The following is a 14,747-nucleotide window of genomic DNA, read 5'->3' on the forward strand; positions in this document are numbered from 1 at the left end:
TGATAATTGGTAATTCAGTTATCACTTTAGAAATAAATTATTTTTGGCGATATTTGACATTTTTGTTCATCATTTGATAGTGATTATCTGTTGAAGTGCAGAAGTACTACGAGGTGACACAAAAAACAATACATTCTTTTAACTTGAATGGTTCCATGAGTAAAAGTTATATTCACTGAATCATTGTGAAAGAGAGCAATACTTTTTGTGTCGGTTTTATAAATTCAAATTCGTGCTGTGTTGATGCATAGCAAGTAAAACTGATTGCAATTTTGATCATGTCAATTGTGTCAATCCTGTCAATACTGTTAGTTAATATGGGGGGAATGGGAATTGTAACACCTGCAAAATTTTCCTGGTTCCAGTGTACTATATTGCGCATTGAATTGCTCTCTCTCAAATACCAGAAGCCTGGTACTCATTTATGCACACTGCTGCAATTGTGATTATTTGGAAGCAAAACTGCTGCCTTTTATTGGATAGAACATGAGGAGTAATCTTGACCATGACCATCACCATTTTGGCTAGCACATGAAATCTTATAGCAATTAGAACTCCTTCAAACTGAAGTGAAGGCCCATTTCAAACGCTGGAAAACAAAAAACAGGAAACCCGCCCCTGAAATTGTTGTTCACTGTGTTGTGAAAGTGTTCCGATTGCTTCGGGATTTCAAGTTCTAGGCAAAAAGGTTGTTGTTGTGGTCAGCCTGTACCACTGGCTGAGATTTGGTATGAAGTACTCGGGGAGTTATTCAAAGTCAAAAGGATTACGGGGCAACTCGGCCTATTACCAACTCGGCCCACCAACTCGGCCTGGGTTATAAATCATCGGTTTATTGGCATAAGTTTTCCTTATATTTTTTTTTTTTTGTTGCTATATATATAGGCCTACTATTTATTCATTCCTGTTGGAAATTTGAAGAGAATTCATCAAGATTTGGAGGATAAATCCATGAAATCACAGTCATGAATGTGCATTTGGAGTGCTACCGCGACTTTTCCACACTCGCCACCGTTATTTCATGGATTTCTCCTTCAAATCCCAATAAATTTTCTTCAAATTTCCAACAGGAATGAATACATAGTAGGCCTATATATACCAACAAAAAACAAAAAAATATAAGAAAAATTTATGCCAATAAACCAATGATTTATAACCCAGGCCGAGTTGGTAATAGGCCGAGTTGGTCATACACCGTCAAAAGAATGTCATCTATTCTGTGTCATCAAGTTATTGTGAACGAGACATTGAAGACTGCTGCTACAAGTACTGCCCAATTGCAGTCCCCGAGTATACAGCATGGAGGGATGCATCGGAAAATGTACATATACATTCTGCCAAGTATGGATTAAATCTATACACCACACATCGTGGGCTGAGCGCAAAACTGTTGTAACTGACAAATTTGAAAAAAAAGAGTTAGCCCCAGAAATCAATGCAAAAACATCATATCTACAGTATTATTGTGTTGATTAGTGCTGCCTTCTATCATACGCCCCTAAACTACCAATGTAATACTATTGTATCTGCAGATTACAGGAAAACATGAGTGCAAAAACATTGTATCTGCATTCAAAATGGCTTCCTCAAAACAAAAGAGGCTGATGACTGCTGATGAAGTTCAAATCTTTGAAGTCATTTTCCTCAAAACCAAAGGAAGTGTAGATACAACAGTTTTGCTCAGCCCACGACATGTTCTTTTGTTGTGCCTATATTGAGGTTTGTTTGTGCAAGCAGTGTCCACCTTATCCTCGAAAATCCAACCAGGGGTTAGAAACAATGATTTCTCCCTGTTTGATTGGTTACGTTTCGTTGCGCAATGTTTGGTAAGCCCGCCCAGTGCAAATGCCACGTGAACATACACGTGCACTCCAATCCAAGGCAAAATGGCGACCGTTCAAAGCGTGAGTAGCGATCTCTCCGAAAATGTTTAATTTTTCGTGTATTTCACTGGTTTTATTTATTTATTTTGGTTGTGCAATTAGATAGAGATTTATAGGATCTGTTCATCGATAATAAATGATCGGTTGTTATGGTTTTGACTAAGAAATACTCTGGATTCATAAATGAAAATCGTTGCGATACATAATTTATCGGGTGGCTCAAAAAAATTCACAAGTCGATACCTCCTTTACATTCTTTGAAAGATATCATCTCTGTCTTTGGGTCCGAGTTCAGATTACGAAACGTTTACGGTGACAAACGTTATAAGCCCTTTACCACTACATAGGCATAGTAGCCCACCTTAAGGTCTTCAAATCTATCTACTATTGGAAAGATGGTTTGTTGGTGGGACCCGGCCTAGGTGGTAACGGCATATCTGGCGAAGGCCCGATTAGTATTATGATTATTCTTTATTTCTTATCTTTTCCTTCTCCGCATTGCAGGATGATCCCACGGTCATCATACCAAACTTATGTCGGATACTACAAGAGCAGGGTCACATGGTTGGCAGTTCCGGGTCAATCAGTATCACCAGGGAGTAAGTACATGTAGTGGATTAAGGAATTGAACCCGAGGCGGAGGACCTTGGTTGAGTTACCAAGACACTCGAGGGTGGAGCTAAAATTTCGTCCAAACCCGAGCCGACACAATTTCTATTCTAAAATACCTCAAACTTAAAAAGATAGGCCACGAAAATAACTTGAATATGTGCGAATTTGGCAAATTCCATCCATCGCCGGCCCGGCCGGAGCGCCGGTAGCGCCGTTGTTTACATTATGTTACGGCAACGTTACAGAAAATGAGACATGTACATTTTGTACAGCGCGCATAGGAAGTCCGCATCGGCTCGCTCAAGTGATGCTAAAATCCGCGCAAATGGGCTATTTGGAGCGTTTTTCTCGGCAAATATGTGTAGTGCTCATTAAAAAACTTAGGGTGGTTGATGCTTCCTTGTCTGATTTGTGTTTGAAGCAGTGTTTTGAGAGCCTCAAACTTCTGAAGTGAGCTGAAATTCCATTGACGTGACGTGTGCATGGTTTCTACATTTTAGTGCAACCCGAGGGAACTTGGTTGCGTGTCCAAAACACTCCGCTCTCAGAACGAGGCTTATGCATTTTCCATTTAAAAGTTGACTTTACGGTACCAAGGTATTTTAGAATCATTCTCCAGTGTTCTCGACAAGGCCATTGTCAATGTCAGGTTGTCCCACCCTACCTTGGAAGAGCCAACCGACCTTGGTCTAGAATTTGGTGACGTCCACGTCCCTGTTTAAAATGTTCTGCTTCAAAGTCTCCAGATTTCAGCAGATCTGCTATCTCAAGTCATTATTTGTCTTGAAACTTTTTAACATGGGCGTAGACAAGGGGTTGGTGGGTGGTTGGGTGGTTGGGTGGCGCAAACATTGTGTGAAAATCCTTTTGGTTTGGAAAATGTCCCTCCTGGACAAAATGACCACTCCTACAAAAAGCCTGGCTAAACATTTCATTCTAGTTAGTCATAATTATACCGGTAACTAATCTATACTCTTCATGTTTCAGTGGTAAAACTTACTTTACACCGTCAGGAGTTCTGAAGGAGTATATTCAGGTGAGAAATTGTTGCGAGCGCTATAATTGTATGTTTCAGTCGCAGAGAATGTTGTCTTTACAAGTGCAATTAATGTCTAAAGTTATTTTCTCTTTGGTACATATGGTCACTTATAATTTGCAGGGTAAAAAGTGGCAGTTAGTGGGGTGCTGAGCGGTCCTCACAATTTAGATGGAAGAACTACGCCATCGCCATCTTCAGGGCAAGGTAGGAACTGAAGACCTTTTCTTCTTTTTTTCAGTTCCTGCCGTGCCCTGAAGATGGCGATGGCGTAGTTAAGAACTAAATGACTTCGAATGAATGAATGAATGAATTTTATTACTCAGACCTTAATAAAATGTACAAGAGTACCAAAAGATAACATAATAACATATATACAAGTGAGAAATAAAGGAGGAAAGCATCTATACTCTATCAACATTATAATTTCTAAAATTTTAAATTAAAACTTCATGAAAGAACTACGCCATCGCCATCTTCAGGGCAAGGTTGGAACTGAAAAGACCTTTTCTTCAGTTCCTACCTTGCCCTGAAGATGGCGATGGCGTAGTTTCATGAAGTCCATGAGACTCCGATAACCAGCTCAAAGGGGGGGGATTTGGGCCACGAAGATCTACGTGGTTCGGCGCTGAAGGTGTCAAAAGAGAGGTTCTACTGAATTACTTTCTTGATGATTACATCGGTTCATCGGTTATGTAATCTGTAGATCTACGTGGTTCGGCGCTGAAGGTGTCAAAAGAGAGGTTCTACTGAATTACTTTCTTGATGATTACATCGGTTCATCGGTTATGTAATCTTTCCAGCCCAATGACATCTTCATCTATAAGAACAGCACTCCATTCCACAGTCCACCGCCAACAAAGAAATTGAAAAGAAGCTCTAACTCGCCACTATTTGAGGTGATATATGACAAGACAGGTAAGCTAGCTGTTTCTGGGCTTCATTCATGTTTTGTAACTAGAACCAGCACATGAAAATATAGTGTAGTTTTTGTTGGACCTATTGTCTGCAGGTAAGACTGCCGGTTGACCTGCGAAATCCGTGAAAATAAAACGCCAGCGAAAAATTGGTGGTTTTCAGTATCAGAAACAGTCAGTGGTGTTATACAGTATTTTCTAACACGAAAACTTACGCCAGAATCCGTCGGAATCTCTAAACGTTTTCGTTGATAATTTTTTCGATTCAGATGCCGATACTGGAATCCACACCCATTGTATGTCCTCCAATCTCATTACTCAGGTCACGGCCGGGAACGAAGTCCGGATTCAAAATCAGGAAATGATCAAGGGCATTGCAAAGTGTAAATCAGGTATGAGTCACTCGTGTGGATTTGATTGGATGTCATTGCAATATTCTCAAAGACAGAGAATGATCAATATGCAGAGGAAACGCAATGCAATTTCACAAAACTACGAATTATAATAGCCACAAAAGTTCCCCTTTTATGGTACATATTTTGGTCGATGAACCCAGGGTGATATATTGTTCAATTTGGTTGAAATATTGTTGTTTTAGGTGGAATGTACAAAAATACGGACGAGCTGATTGTTCCTATTGTCGAGAATGCACCGGAGGAAGCAGATTTACTGGTAAATATCTTCTCTTTATAGGTCGTCTTTTTCTTCATGTTCTCTTCTTTGACGGTAGGCCCTGTTTGTCAGATGTTCTCAGTCATCCTCCACAATTCCATTTTGTCTTCGCAACTGCTGATCTTGGACACCTATCTATTAAGGACAGCACTTCTCAGTCCCAAAGGTGTCCTTAATAGAGAGGTTCTACTGTTATTTGAAAGAGGAAGAAACTACTGTATTAAATGACAAAATATTATATCATTATTATTCTTTTGTCTTCAGCCTGCTATATCAAAGGCCATTGACGACTACCCCGAAACATGTGCTGTCCTTGTACGTAACCATGGCATCTACGTTTGGGGGAAGTCTTGGCAGAAAACAAAAATCATGTAAGTGGGTTACCCTGTTAAACCTTGAATGCTTCACAATGACAGGCTCTTATTCGGACCGAAATACATATACAGGTCCCATGTTCTTACATGCATGACATTGGGTCAGTGCTGCTCAGTAGAAAGCCATAGTAAATCCAAACATGTAGGAAATTCACGTAGCAAATGATATTTTTGTGTCTCATGTGTCACTTGCTTGTTCGACCCCTGTCAGTGACCTATGGCTGTAAGGGCACCAGTGATGTGTGCCTCAAATATGTTTTTGCTGTCTTCCGTGTGTGTTAGCCATCTTCAGCTGCCCAGAGGCTGGTTGACTTATCAATGTTGTCCATCAATATAGTCCTTGGTCTTTCTCGGAGTCCTACCTTCAGCTGCTGTGCTGTGAGTGTGAGCGGTGGATCTTATCAAGCTATCCATTTCGAAAGGGTTGAGGTAATTTGGGGGAGAAGATTTTCCTATGACAATGACTTTCATGCATTTTTAAGGATAAATTGTGAAAAAGTGATGACTCTTTCAGGTACGAGTGCTATTGTTACCTCTTCGACCTGATGATCAAGATGAAACAACTTGGTATCACGAGATCGTGACATCCCTCCTCCCATTCGGCCTAGTCATGAAAGTCGTGCAATAAACCGGCGTCGTCTTCTCACAGATGAACAATTTGGTGCTTCGTTTCTTCATTCCAAGAATTTCCCACCGTTGTTTGGAAACTGGGGCCACATACTTCATTCCAAGGTAGTCGTAACTGCGAAACTTGGGGACAAACTTATCATCAAGAGGCAGCAAAAATGCGGCGGACGATGCTCAGTTTTGCAGGTTACATTTGAATAATACGTGTGGAGATCTCAAGAAGGAGCTGCGACTTCAGGGAAAAATTGGCAGGTCGTCAGTAGGTGCTTCAAGTTGGTGTGGTAGATAGAATATATAACATAATGCATGTTTTACTTGCAAATGATGCTGTACATATCTTTGGTATGGTTTGTCTTTCAGATTTCAATCGTCTTTCAGATTGCATTTCATGTATTGAGAATTTATGTAGTTTTAAAGTCATAAGTCGCACTTCCACCTATCAAATCCCCGTGTCTTTTGCGCTTACACCTATGAATTGCCGTGTCTTAATAGACCCGTGTGTCAAATCCCCGTGTCTGTTAGCCCCATCGAGCTCGATGGGGCTAATCGGGGGCTAATTTAGACCCATGTTCAACACAGGTTCTTTTATAGGTGGAATCTGAATAGACAGGGCAATTGCAAGTTCTAAGATCTGGCGACAGATGGCGCGGTGTAGTTGCCTCGGTATTGCGCCCCCTCCAACGGGAAAGAAACACAGGAGAGCTCCCTACCTACAGCGCACCTGTCGCCGGGGCTATTAACCATTATCTAACACAACTGATAGTGTAAGTGTGCCGCGGGTTTTTTGACACACGGCGAAGACACGGGTCTTGAAAAAACACTGGGTTTTATGATAGGTGGAACTACGACTATAGTCAGACTGAATTTTTGCTCACATTTCAAAGTGCACCCTAAATGAATGAATATCGTTTTGTTAGCAGCAAATTTATGCTACCTCTTCTGTGAGAAACTCACTAGATATTGATATGTTCTAAATGCCTGGTATTTAGTTTTCAGGTGATATACATGTAGTGGCGTATTTTCGAAAAATCTTTGGTCCATTTTTCTGGGTGATTGGTGATGGGTGTTGCCAAAGGACGTCGATTCTGAGTCAAGTGTCTCAGGGCGTGAAGAACACTTACCCAAACCGGGGGATGGTGGTGGTGGTGGTGGGGGGGGGGGGCAAACAATCCACATGAAAGCCTTCACTTTCTTTGTCAATATAATGTTTATCCAGGTCATATTTTGGGAAATATTTATCATTATCCCCAAACATGCTTTCATAATCAAACAAAATGAATACATACATCTTTTTCTAATTCTCTATTCACCTCTAGCAGCCTGCTCCTTCTTCTGCTAGAGGTGATAATACAGTTCATCAAGTTGAACCTGATTATCAGCGGTGTCATCAACGCCCCAACGCACGAGTCCTCTTTCAAGAAGCCCGATGAGCATCTCCTCTGCACCATTTTCCATCCTCATATAGCAACAATGCTCATCGGGTAGCACCAGAATTTCTCAAAAATTTACAGAAACGTTCACCGCATCAATGAGGGTTATCTAGGTCTTTATCTTATCGCGCCATTCCTGTGAAAGGTCATCTAATTTCGTGGGCGGTTCCAAAACTGAAGCTGCAGTTTTCATTCTCTTCCGATTCCTTTCATTCACCCCGATTTCTGGCGAACCCATGGTGTCTGTGATGTTAACATTACGAACAAATTGGGAAATTTCATCGAAGTTATGTCAACCAGATCATCCAATTCATGATATAAAATATAAAGATTTCTTGGGCTTATATACAGTTGGGCTTATATACAGCCAGGAACAGGTGTTTATCTAATAAGATATATCACCCTGATTCTGCTTTCCATGACCCAGTCCAAACACATTCCCAACGTGACCATAAACCGTTGAGATATTTGCCTAATTAACGAACAGGTTATCATCACTTCTATAACAGATTGAGACATGGGGGTTTGTTTGGACGCACTGGGGTCCTAGGACATGTCAATGCCTGTTTCACTGGTCTCCATCTGGGCTATCTAATTGAGGGGGGGGGATTATAATCCGGACTGTTGGGATCTGTTTGTTTGTCCGACGATGGTGTCTGTGGCGTGGATGAAGCTCTTATCCTTTTATTTGTGGGAGGGGGATGTTCTAGCTCAAAGGGATAGAGTCACTGTGGCTTGTGACAGGATCTAGGTTTGAATATAGGTGGACTGCCTCCCTTTTCCTGCGCTGTGATGTTGAATTACCGGTATGGCTCCAGGATGTTTGATCCAAGGACAAGACTTGACTTTCTCTTGAGCTATTTTATTCTTTTAATACACAGCAGGGCTGCTTCATCCTTGTCTGCAATACACAACTCAAGGAAGACTTCTCTGGTGTAACGTTTATTGTAGAACTGGCATCTCTTTTTCTTATTTTCAGGGCCAAGCCAACTCTCTCTCTCTGTCCCTTTTTCACAACAAGAAAACCACCCTTGGTAACCAACCATACATCATCCCCTCTTTCCCAAAATACCCAATCAGGACTTGGCTCTGACCAACATATAATATGGCGTGATACGACCAGACGTAAGAGATGCCTATTCAATTTCAAGGCTTCTTTACTCAATCAACTTTTATAATACAGTAAAACAAGACCAAAATGTGAAGGACAAATCAGCTAAGATACAGCGTCTTCTTTCCCGATCCTGTCAATCCATATTTGGTGGATGAATGGATATGGAGGGAAAACAGAAATATGCAAATTTTTCCTCGGTGGCGCCACCTAGTGGCCAATTTCAGAACTATATGTATCCTAGGCTTACTGCGGCTTTTTCTCAGAGATGGTCAACAGAAACACCACATCACTAACAGGACTTGTAGATGAGACATAATACTACAAATACTCAGAGGGAAATTTGGGGATAGTTTGGGTTTTTCAGGGCTTTTTCTAAGGGGGGCGTCATAAACTAGGTCGCGACCTACTTTTTGGGCTATTTTTAGCATCAACAAATTGATGAACTAAAAAACGGCTCTGCCCACGAGTTAGCCACGATCCATCAAAACTAACCATTAGATTGATGATACCATCTTCACGAATTTCTGAGTCTAATTCCCGATACACTTTGCGGACAATATTTGCAGCATGTTTCAGTGTGACAGATTCAACATCCTTGATTGATTCTATAAATCCCTTCTTATTTTCCTCGTAGCCTTTTTTACTGAGACAAGGAAATCCGATGAGTTTGCACATTTTCATTAGGCCGTTTCGCCCAATGCCGACATCCGTGGCAGCTGCACCTAACGTCGGTTTATCTCAAAGGCAGTTTTGCGAGTCTGTGTATCGTTTTCATCCCTTGTGCTCCCAAGCCGGTCCGAAGTGTAGGTAGATCCAAATTTCTCGCCACATACTCCACAACGAGTTTTAAGTTTTACCGCCATTCCGTCTGGCTTAGCATTGTCAACAGGCATAACATACAGTTCAGGTTGATTACAAACACTGCACTTCAGTCCCTTCACAAGGTTTGAAAGAAGTGAAACCTGAACATGCAGGCACATATCATCCGGTGGGCCAATCTCATCATCATCACTTTCTAACATGCCATAATATGTCAGTTTTCTCCGGGTTGCTGAAGGGGGCAAGCGATCAGTCTGCGATTCGGAGAGACTGGCATCCTGCTCTGCACTGGAACTAGGCATGCTTCAGCTAGGTGTTGGACTGGAAGGCCTAGAAGTACATGCATGTGCATGAGTAGGTATGTGACATGAAAATTTCAAAATTGGTTGATTGAGGCAAAATTGGTACCAACAGTAAGGTATTGAAAAGACAAATACATGGGTGTTTGAATTATTCAATTCGTATGTGTATTAAGAAAGTTATGACATTTTGAAAATTGCAATTATGGTGGTATTTTGGTATTGGTATTACAATAGATTAATTAGAAAAGTTGTGACCGCTATCCATGCTGGCAAATCTTCAACATGGCATAACGTACACATGCGGCTCCAAAACATCTGAAATTTCCATGCTTTCTGCCCCTGAAGTAAACTCTTCATCCCCTCATCGTTCAGAGGGCGTATGGAGAAACTATCCTTCGATGCTTTAGAAATTTCATCATCAGATTACGCCGAAATCCACGAACTTTCATCGCTCTCCTGGAGATGGCGTCCTTGACAATGTTTTCGGTGGGCTTTGTCTTAAAAATTTAGAAGGAAAATAAATGAACTTTCCAAATATGGAAACATTATAGGTGGCAGCTCTGTCTTTCTGTCTTAATATAGAAAGCCACATGCTTCTGTTTACAAACTATGTTGGAGGATGTTGTTTATTAGTTTTTTGGTAAATCATGAATGAAAAGTGATTAATATTGCAGTCTAATTTCACATTTTGAAACTGTCCTTTAACAAGCTTGACACAGACTCAGTTTCAGAGGTCTGAAAAGACTCTGTTAACTTTTGTGAAGGCATTTTTACACAGAGTTTTTTCTTGCTGATTTTCATTTGAATTTTACCATTTGCCAGCTACATTTCATGCTGAATTGAATGGAATCATGGGAATTGCTAGATTTCTTTCAATCCGGCAAATGAAAAAGTTCATTTACAGGATGTTGCAAATAGACTGGTTTGGTTAGAATAGCAAGATTGAGGTGGGTTTTCTGCTTTTTTTTCGTTTGATTTGTTTAATTGGCATACAAATAGTTTTATTACAAATAATATTGTCCTAAAGCAGATTTTAGTGATGTTTTCTTTAAAATTTGTAGAAAACTTAATTATTTTTACCATTCAAGTCCTATTCAGCAGTGCCAAAATTAGTTCCCACTAGGATTCGAACCCAGATCCCATATCATCAAAGTGATAAGTGTGTTACCATTACACCATAGGAACAAAATGTTTTTTGTTGCACTGTTAATAGTCCTCAAAATGGTTTTGGTTTTTTTTGTTTTTTTTTGTAGTTTTTCACTTGAGTTTGTATTAACACTAGCGTGTGCAGCCAAATATATATTAGATTCTACCCACTGGACATCACTGCAATGAAGGCCTTAGCCTCCGTCTAGTGGGTAACCAGTGTTTGTAGTCTGGAATCATGTTCGGGAGATTTACTTCTTCTTCTGGATCCGTCTTTCCTTTGCAGCGGCCAACCATTCGTCATAAGATTGTGCCGAATTCTCTGGGCAAAGCCACTGGCCGAAGTACGCCTTATGACCAGTGGTGGCATCTCTTTGTTTCCCACATTTTGAACAGATCTTGTGCATCGTCTTCTTGATGTACTGCCTGGTTGGACTTCCCTTCCTTTTTCTGTAATATTGCTGGCTACGGGACACTTCTTGTGCAGACCTCGGGAGGAAAGGCTGGCACTGGTCGCACTTGTTGAGCTGGCATCTGGGGTGCTGGAATCTCTGGATGGACTGGCATAGGACACATGAAAATTTGAGGGAACTGGAACTGCGGTGTGGTGCTTGGTCTTGGTGCTATCAGGATTGGTTGAGGCAAGTTCTGGCGTGGCTGGATTTGTAGAGGCAGGATCGGTAGAGGCAGGGTACATGCTGGTGTGGACACCGGGTTGCTGCTGCCTTGAGCTGCTGGTGCTGGCTTCTTCTTCTTCTGAACATTGAGACGAGCCATGCCAACGGTGTTCTGCGGCAGGTCAAAATGGTGCATCTGCTGTGCTGGGGTCTCTGGGTGAGTCTGCAGGAGCTCTTTTGGTTCTGGCAGTTGGTGAGTTTCTGTGGGTGCTGGGGCTGGGATAGTGATGGCTTGTGCGAGGACTTCTTTCTCTTTCCTCTTTTCACTTCTATGGTACCTGAATTTAATACGTGCAAGGTGTCAGGTGGCAGGCATGCAGTGGATACAAGTGGACAGAATTGTGCAATGGAGTGCACATCCTAAAAGGTGGACAGGCCCAGTTTTCTCATGCAAGTGATTAGTTATGCAGGCTTCTTTTTCTTTTCTCTTAAATGGTACTTGAAGTTAACACATGCAAGGTGTTAGGTGACAGGCAGTGGATACAAGTGTACAAGTGGACAGAACTGTGCAATGGAGTGCACATCTTAAAAGGCGGACAATCCCTGTTGCCATGCAAGTGATTAGTTGTGCAGGCTATTGTACACAATAACTCCATTAATTTAGAAACAAGCAAACTTACCATCTACTAAGAGTAGACGCATTTATCTCCATTAGTTGCAACCCAGTGTTGCCCATCACTCTGGGGTTGCCGACGATAACCTCTCTTATCTGTTTGTACTCTCTTGCCACCAGCGTCATTTGTTGGTTGATCTTATTGCCCTTCTTTACTGGAGATGGAAAGAGGTGACACAGCCTGATGACAATGGCTTCCATGTAGCGGTTTGCATCTGGTTTCACGGCTGGCGCAGCATTCGGACCAAGGAAAGCTCTGAAAAAAAACAAACGTACATGTAGAATTGGTAAAGTCTGGCCCAACCTAGAAATATTGCTGACACATTTTAGGTTTTCTCTAGGTTGGCAGTGACTCAAAGTTTATTTTTTGTCTTGGTAGCACAAAATGACCCAGTTCAAAAAGTTAGTAGCACTCAATGCATTTTTCTATTACAATTTTGCAAATGCTGAAAAAATTTTAGTAGCACAGGGGGAAAACTTGGTATCATAGTGCTACCAACTGGTCTTAACTGCAAGATTTATTTACCTCTGAGTAGCCTCAGCTCCAGGTGCAACTTTGGATTTGGCCTTGAACCGACCCTGCAGTGGTTCCTTCTGGTGTCGAATAGGTATTTTTGTTGGCCGCTTGTCATATTCTTCAAGGTCATTCCACAGAGGAATGACACTGTCAGCCTGTTCATTGGTCAGTGACAGCTTGTCCCGAAGGCCTATGAGAAAGCCAGCAAGGTTGTCCACATTTCTGATCCTCTCATGCATTTGTCATGAATGTGCATCTCGTGTACATTTTGTACAGGGTAAAATCTTTCCAACATTCCGACGAAATTTTTATGACTTTTTCGCAATCTTTTGAACTCAGAGTTAGGTACTTTTGTCTAAATACCTTTTTGAACAATCGCTAGCAAACTAGATCGCGATCAGAAGAATAATTTCAGAGAAATCGTTGATTTTATTTGTAGTTGTCAGAATATCAGCTTTCAAATTGAAACCGGAAGCTACGTCATGATTTTTTTACTGTAAGAGAGCGTATGATTGGTTAGATTTTATGAAATTTTATGAATGTTCCTCTCTGATTTTATGCCAATCGTGGCTTTTCATTGGTCGACATTCATAAATATTTCATAAATATAAAACGAAAACATTGCGTGAGTCCATTTCCTTTTGCGATAAAATAATGCACTTCTTGACACTTCTTGAGAGGCACGAGACGGCGCTGACTGAGATGGAGGAACTGGTGACTGGAAGGATTGCATTTGACCACTTCCCAATGGCAGCATGAGGACCTGTCCTGATTCATTCACAATGCGAAGGAACTGCTGTGGTTGAGGGGTAGCAATGGCGGGAGGCGGTGTCATGATGATGTTGGGAATCTGTGGCATCATAACGTTCTGTGGCATTGCAGTGTTCTCTGGCAGATCTGGAGCCGGTGTACTGATGGTGGCAGATAACGGCGTAGGCGTACTAACGGTAGAAGGTTTTTGTTTCCTGACGGGAGTTTGGCCAGCTGTATTGTCTGGAAGTAGGAAGCGATGCTGTTGTGCCTCTGGTACTTGGGGCAAGGTTGCCGGTAACGCCATGGCTGGTGGCAATGGTCGGGGCGCAATCCTTGTGGGCTTGTCCATTGTGATTGCCTGCCCAAGGACAGCTTTCTCGGCTTTTTTCTCTTTGTTGTTGTACCTAAAAATATAATCAAATGGGATTGAGATTTGATAAAAGGCTCTAGGAAAGTAAAGCCTGTTTGCCACCGTTACTAAACCCTGAAGCATCAGCAGTTTATCATGCCAAGCAAGTTTACAACATCAATATCAGCTGGAATTATTATAGGAAATGCATGTATAACTGTTGAATGTACCAAACACATGTGTTATACATGTGTTACAATCTTTTTTGGAAGAAAGTGTACCGGTAACATGTAAAGACTCTTACCAGGTAGACAACGTTGAATTGTTCACCTCGAACAGTTGTATCCCTGTGTCCTTCATGACCTGTGGATTTGCCAAGACCAGATTACGAATTTTCTTGTACTCCTTCAACACGAGGGTCCAGCGCAGGGTGGTTGTCTGTTTATTCTTACGCGCCGAAATCGATTTGGGATGGATCTCACACAGCCTGAGCATGATGGCCTCGACGTACCGATTTCCACTCGGCCATTGTGCTGGGGTAGCATTTGGACCCAGGAGAGATCATTGCTGTCTTTCTGTACTACGCTGTGTTTTGATGCCGGCGGAATCCCGGGATGAGGTCAAGGACCTCATTATAATATTTGGCGCGAGCTATAATTTGGGTAAATCTTCTAAGGCTAATTACGGGGCTAATAGGTGACGCATCGAATTTTTATCTCTGGTGCATGGTTTTTGTGGTATTTGGCACATGTTTATGTGGAAATTAATAAGGAAAGCCGAAATTCGCGAGAGACCTTGCGCTGTCTCTTTAAATCCAATTTTAAAAGGAATGGCATCTCTGTGTTGTATTCCGAATCCTCCGTAGTTGCCTCCCGAAGTCCTTGACACGTTGAGAGAAATGGACAG

At 41.7% G+C, this 14,747-nt stretch overlaps 2 protein-coding genes across 2 annotated transcripts; one reads left to right on the forward strand and one right to left on the reverse strand.

Annotated features, from left to right (window-relative positions):
• Window positions 1-1,886: 1,886 nt before the first annotated feature.
• On the forward strand, window positions 1,887-6,666 carry LOC135492555 (methylthioribulose-1-phosphate dehydratase-like). The gene is made up of 8 exons (XM_064779101.1): window positions 1,887-1,904; window positions 2,388-2,482; window positions 3,483-3,531; window positions 4,335-4,449; window positions 4,718-4,840; window positions 5,047-5,120; window positions 5,385-5,491; window positions 6,009-6,666. The coding sequence occupies exons 1-8, from the start codon at window positions 1,887-1,889 to the stop codon at window positions 6,076-6,078; spliced, it is 651 nt and encodes a 216-aa protein (XP_064635171.1). The 3' UTR covers window positions 6,079-6,666.
• Window positions 6,667-11,397: 4,731 nt separating this feature from the next.
• On the reverse strand, window positions 11,398-14,336 carry LOC135492557 (uncharacterized). Its single transcript, XM_064779103.1, has 5 exons — window positions 14,146-14,336; window positions 13,400-13,896; window positions 12,749-12,929; window positions 12,230-12,478; window positions 11,398-11,887 (listed from the first exon to the last, which is right to left on the reverse strand). Exons 1-5 carry the CDS (start codon window positions 14,334-14,336, stop codon window positions 11,398-11,400), a joined length of 1,608 nt encoding a protein of 535 aa, XP_064635173.1.
• Window positions 14,337-14,747: the final 411 nt, after the last annotated feature.

The sequence above is a fragment of the Lineus longissimus genome, chromosome 8 (genome assembly GCF_910592395.1).
Source record: "Lineus longissimus chromosome 8, tnLinLong1.2, whole genome shotgun sequence".
Classification (NCBI taxonomy): Eukaryota; Metazoa; Nemertea; class Pilidiophora; order Heteronemertea; family Lineidae; genus Lineus; species Lineus longissimus.

What these genes read in the sequence shown, in the direction of transcription:
- LOC135492555 (XM_064779101.1), top strand. An exon ending in TCAATCAGTATCACCAGGGA is followed by an intron (nt 2,483 to 3,482) that starts GTAAGTACATGT and finishes TTCATGTTTCAG; the next exon opens with TGGTAAAACTTACTTTACAC. An exon ending in TGGCAGAAAACAAAAATCAT is followed by an intron (nt 5,492 to 6,008) that starts GTAAGTGGGTTA and finishes TGACTCTTTCAG; the next exon opens with GTACGAGTGCTATTGTTACC.
- LOC135492557 (XM_064779103.1), bottom strand. Translation starts at nt 14,336, where the DNA reads ATGCTCAGGCTGTGTGAGATCCATCCCAAATCGATTTCGGCGCGTAAG. An exon ending in AATTCAACGTTGTCTACCTG is followed by an intron (nt 13,897 to 14,145) that starts GTAAGAGTCTTT and finishes TTATATTTTTAG; the next exon opens with GTACAACAACAAAGAGAAAA. An exon ending in GGAGCTGAGGCTACTCAGAG is followed by an intron (nt 12,479 to 12,748) that starts GTAAATAAATCT and finishes GTTTTTTTTCAG; the next exon opens with AGCTTTCCTTGGTCCGAATG.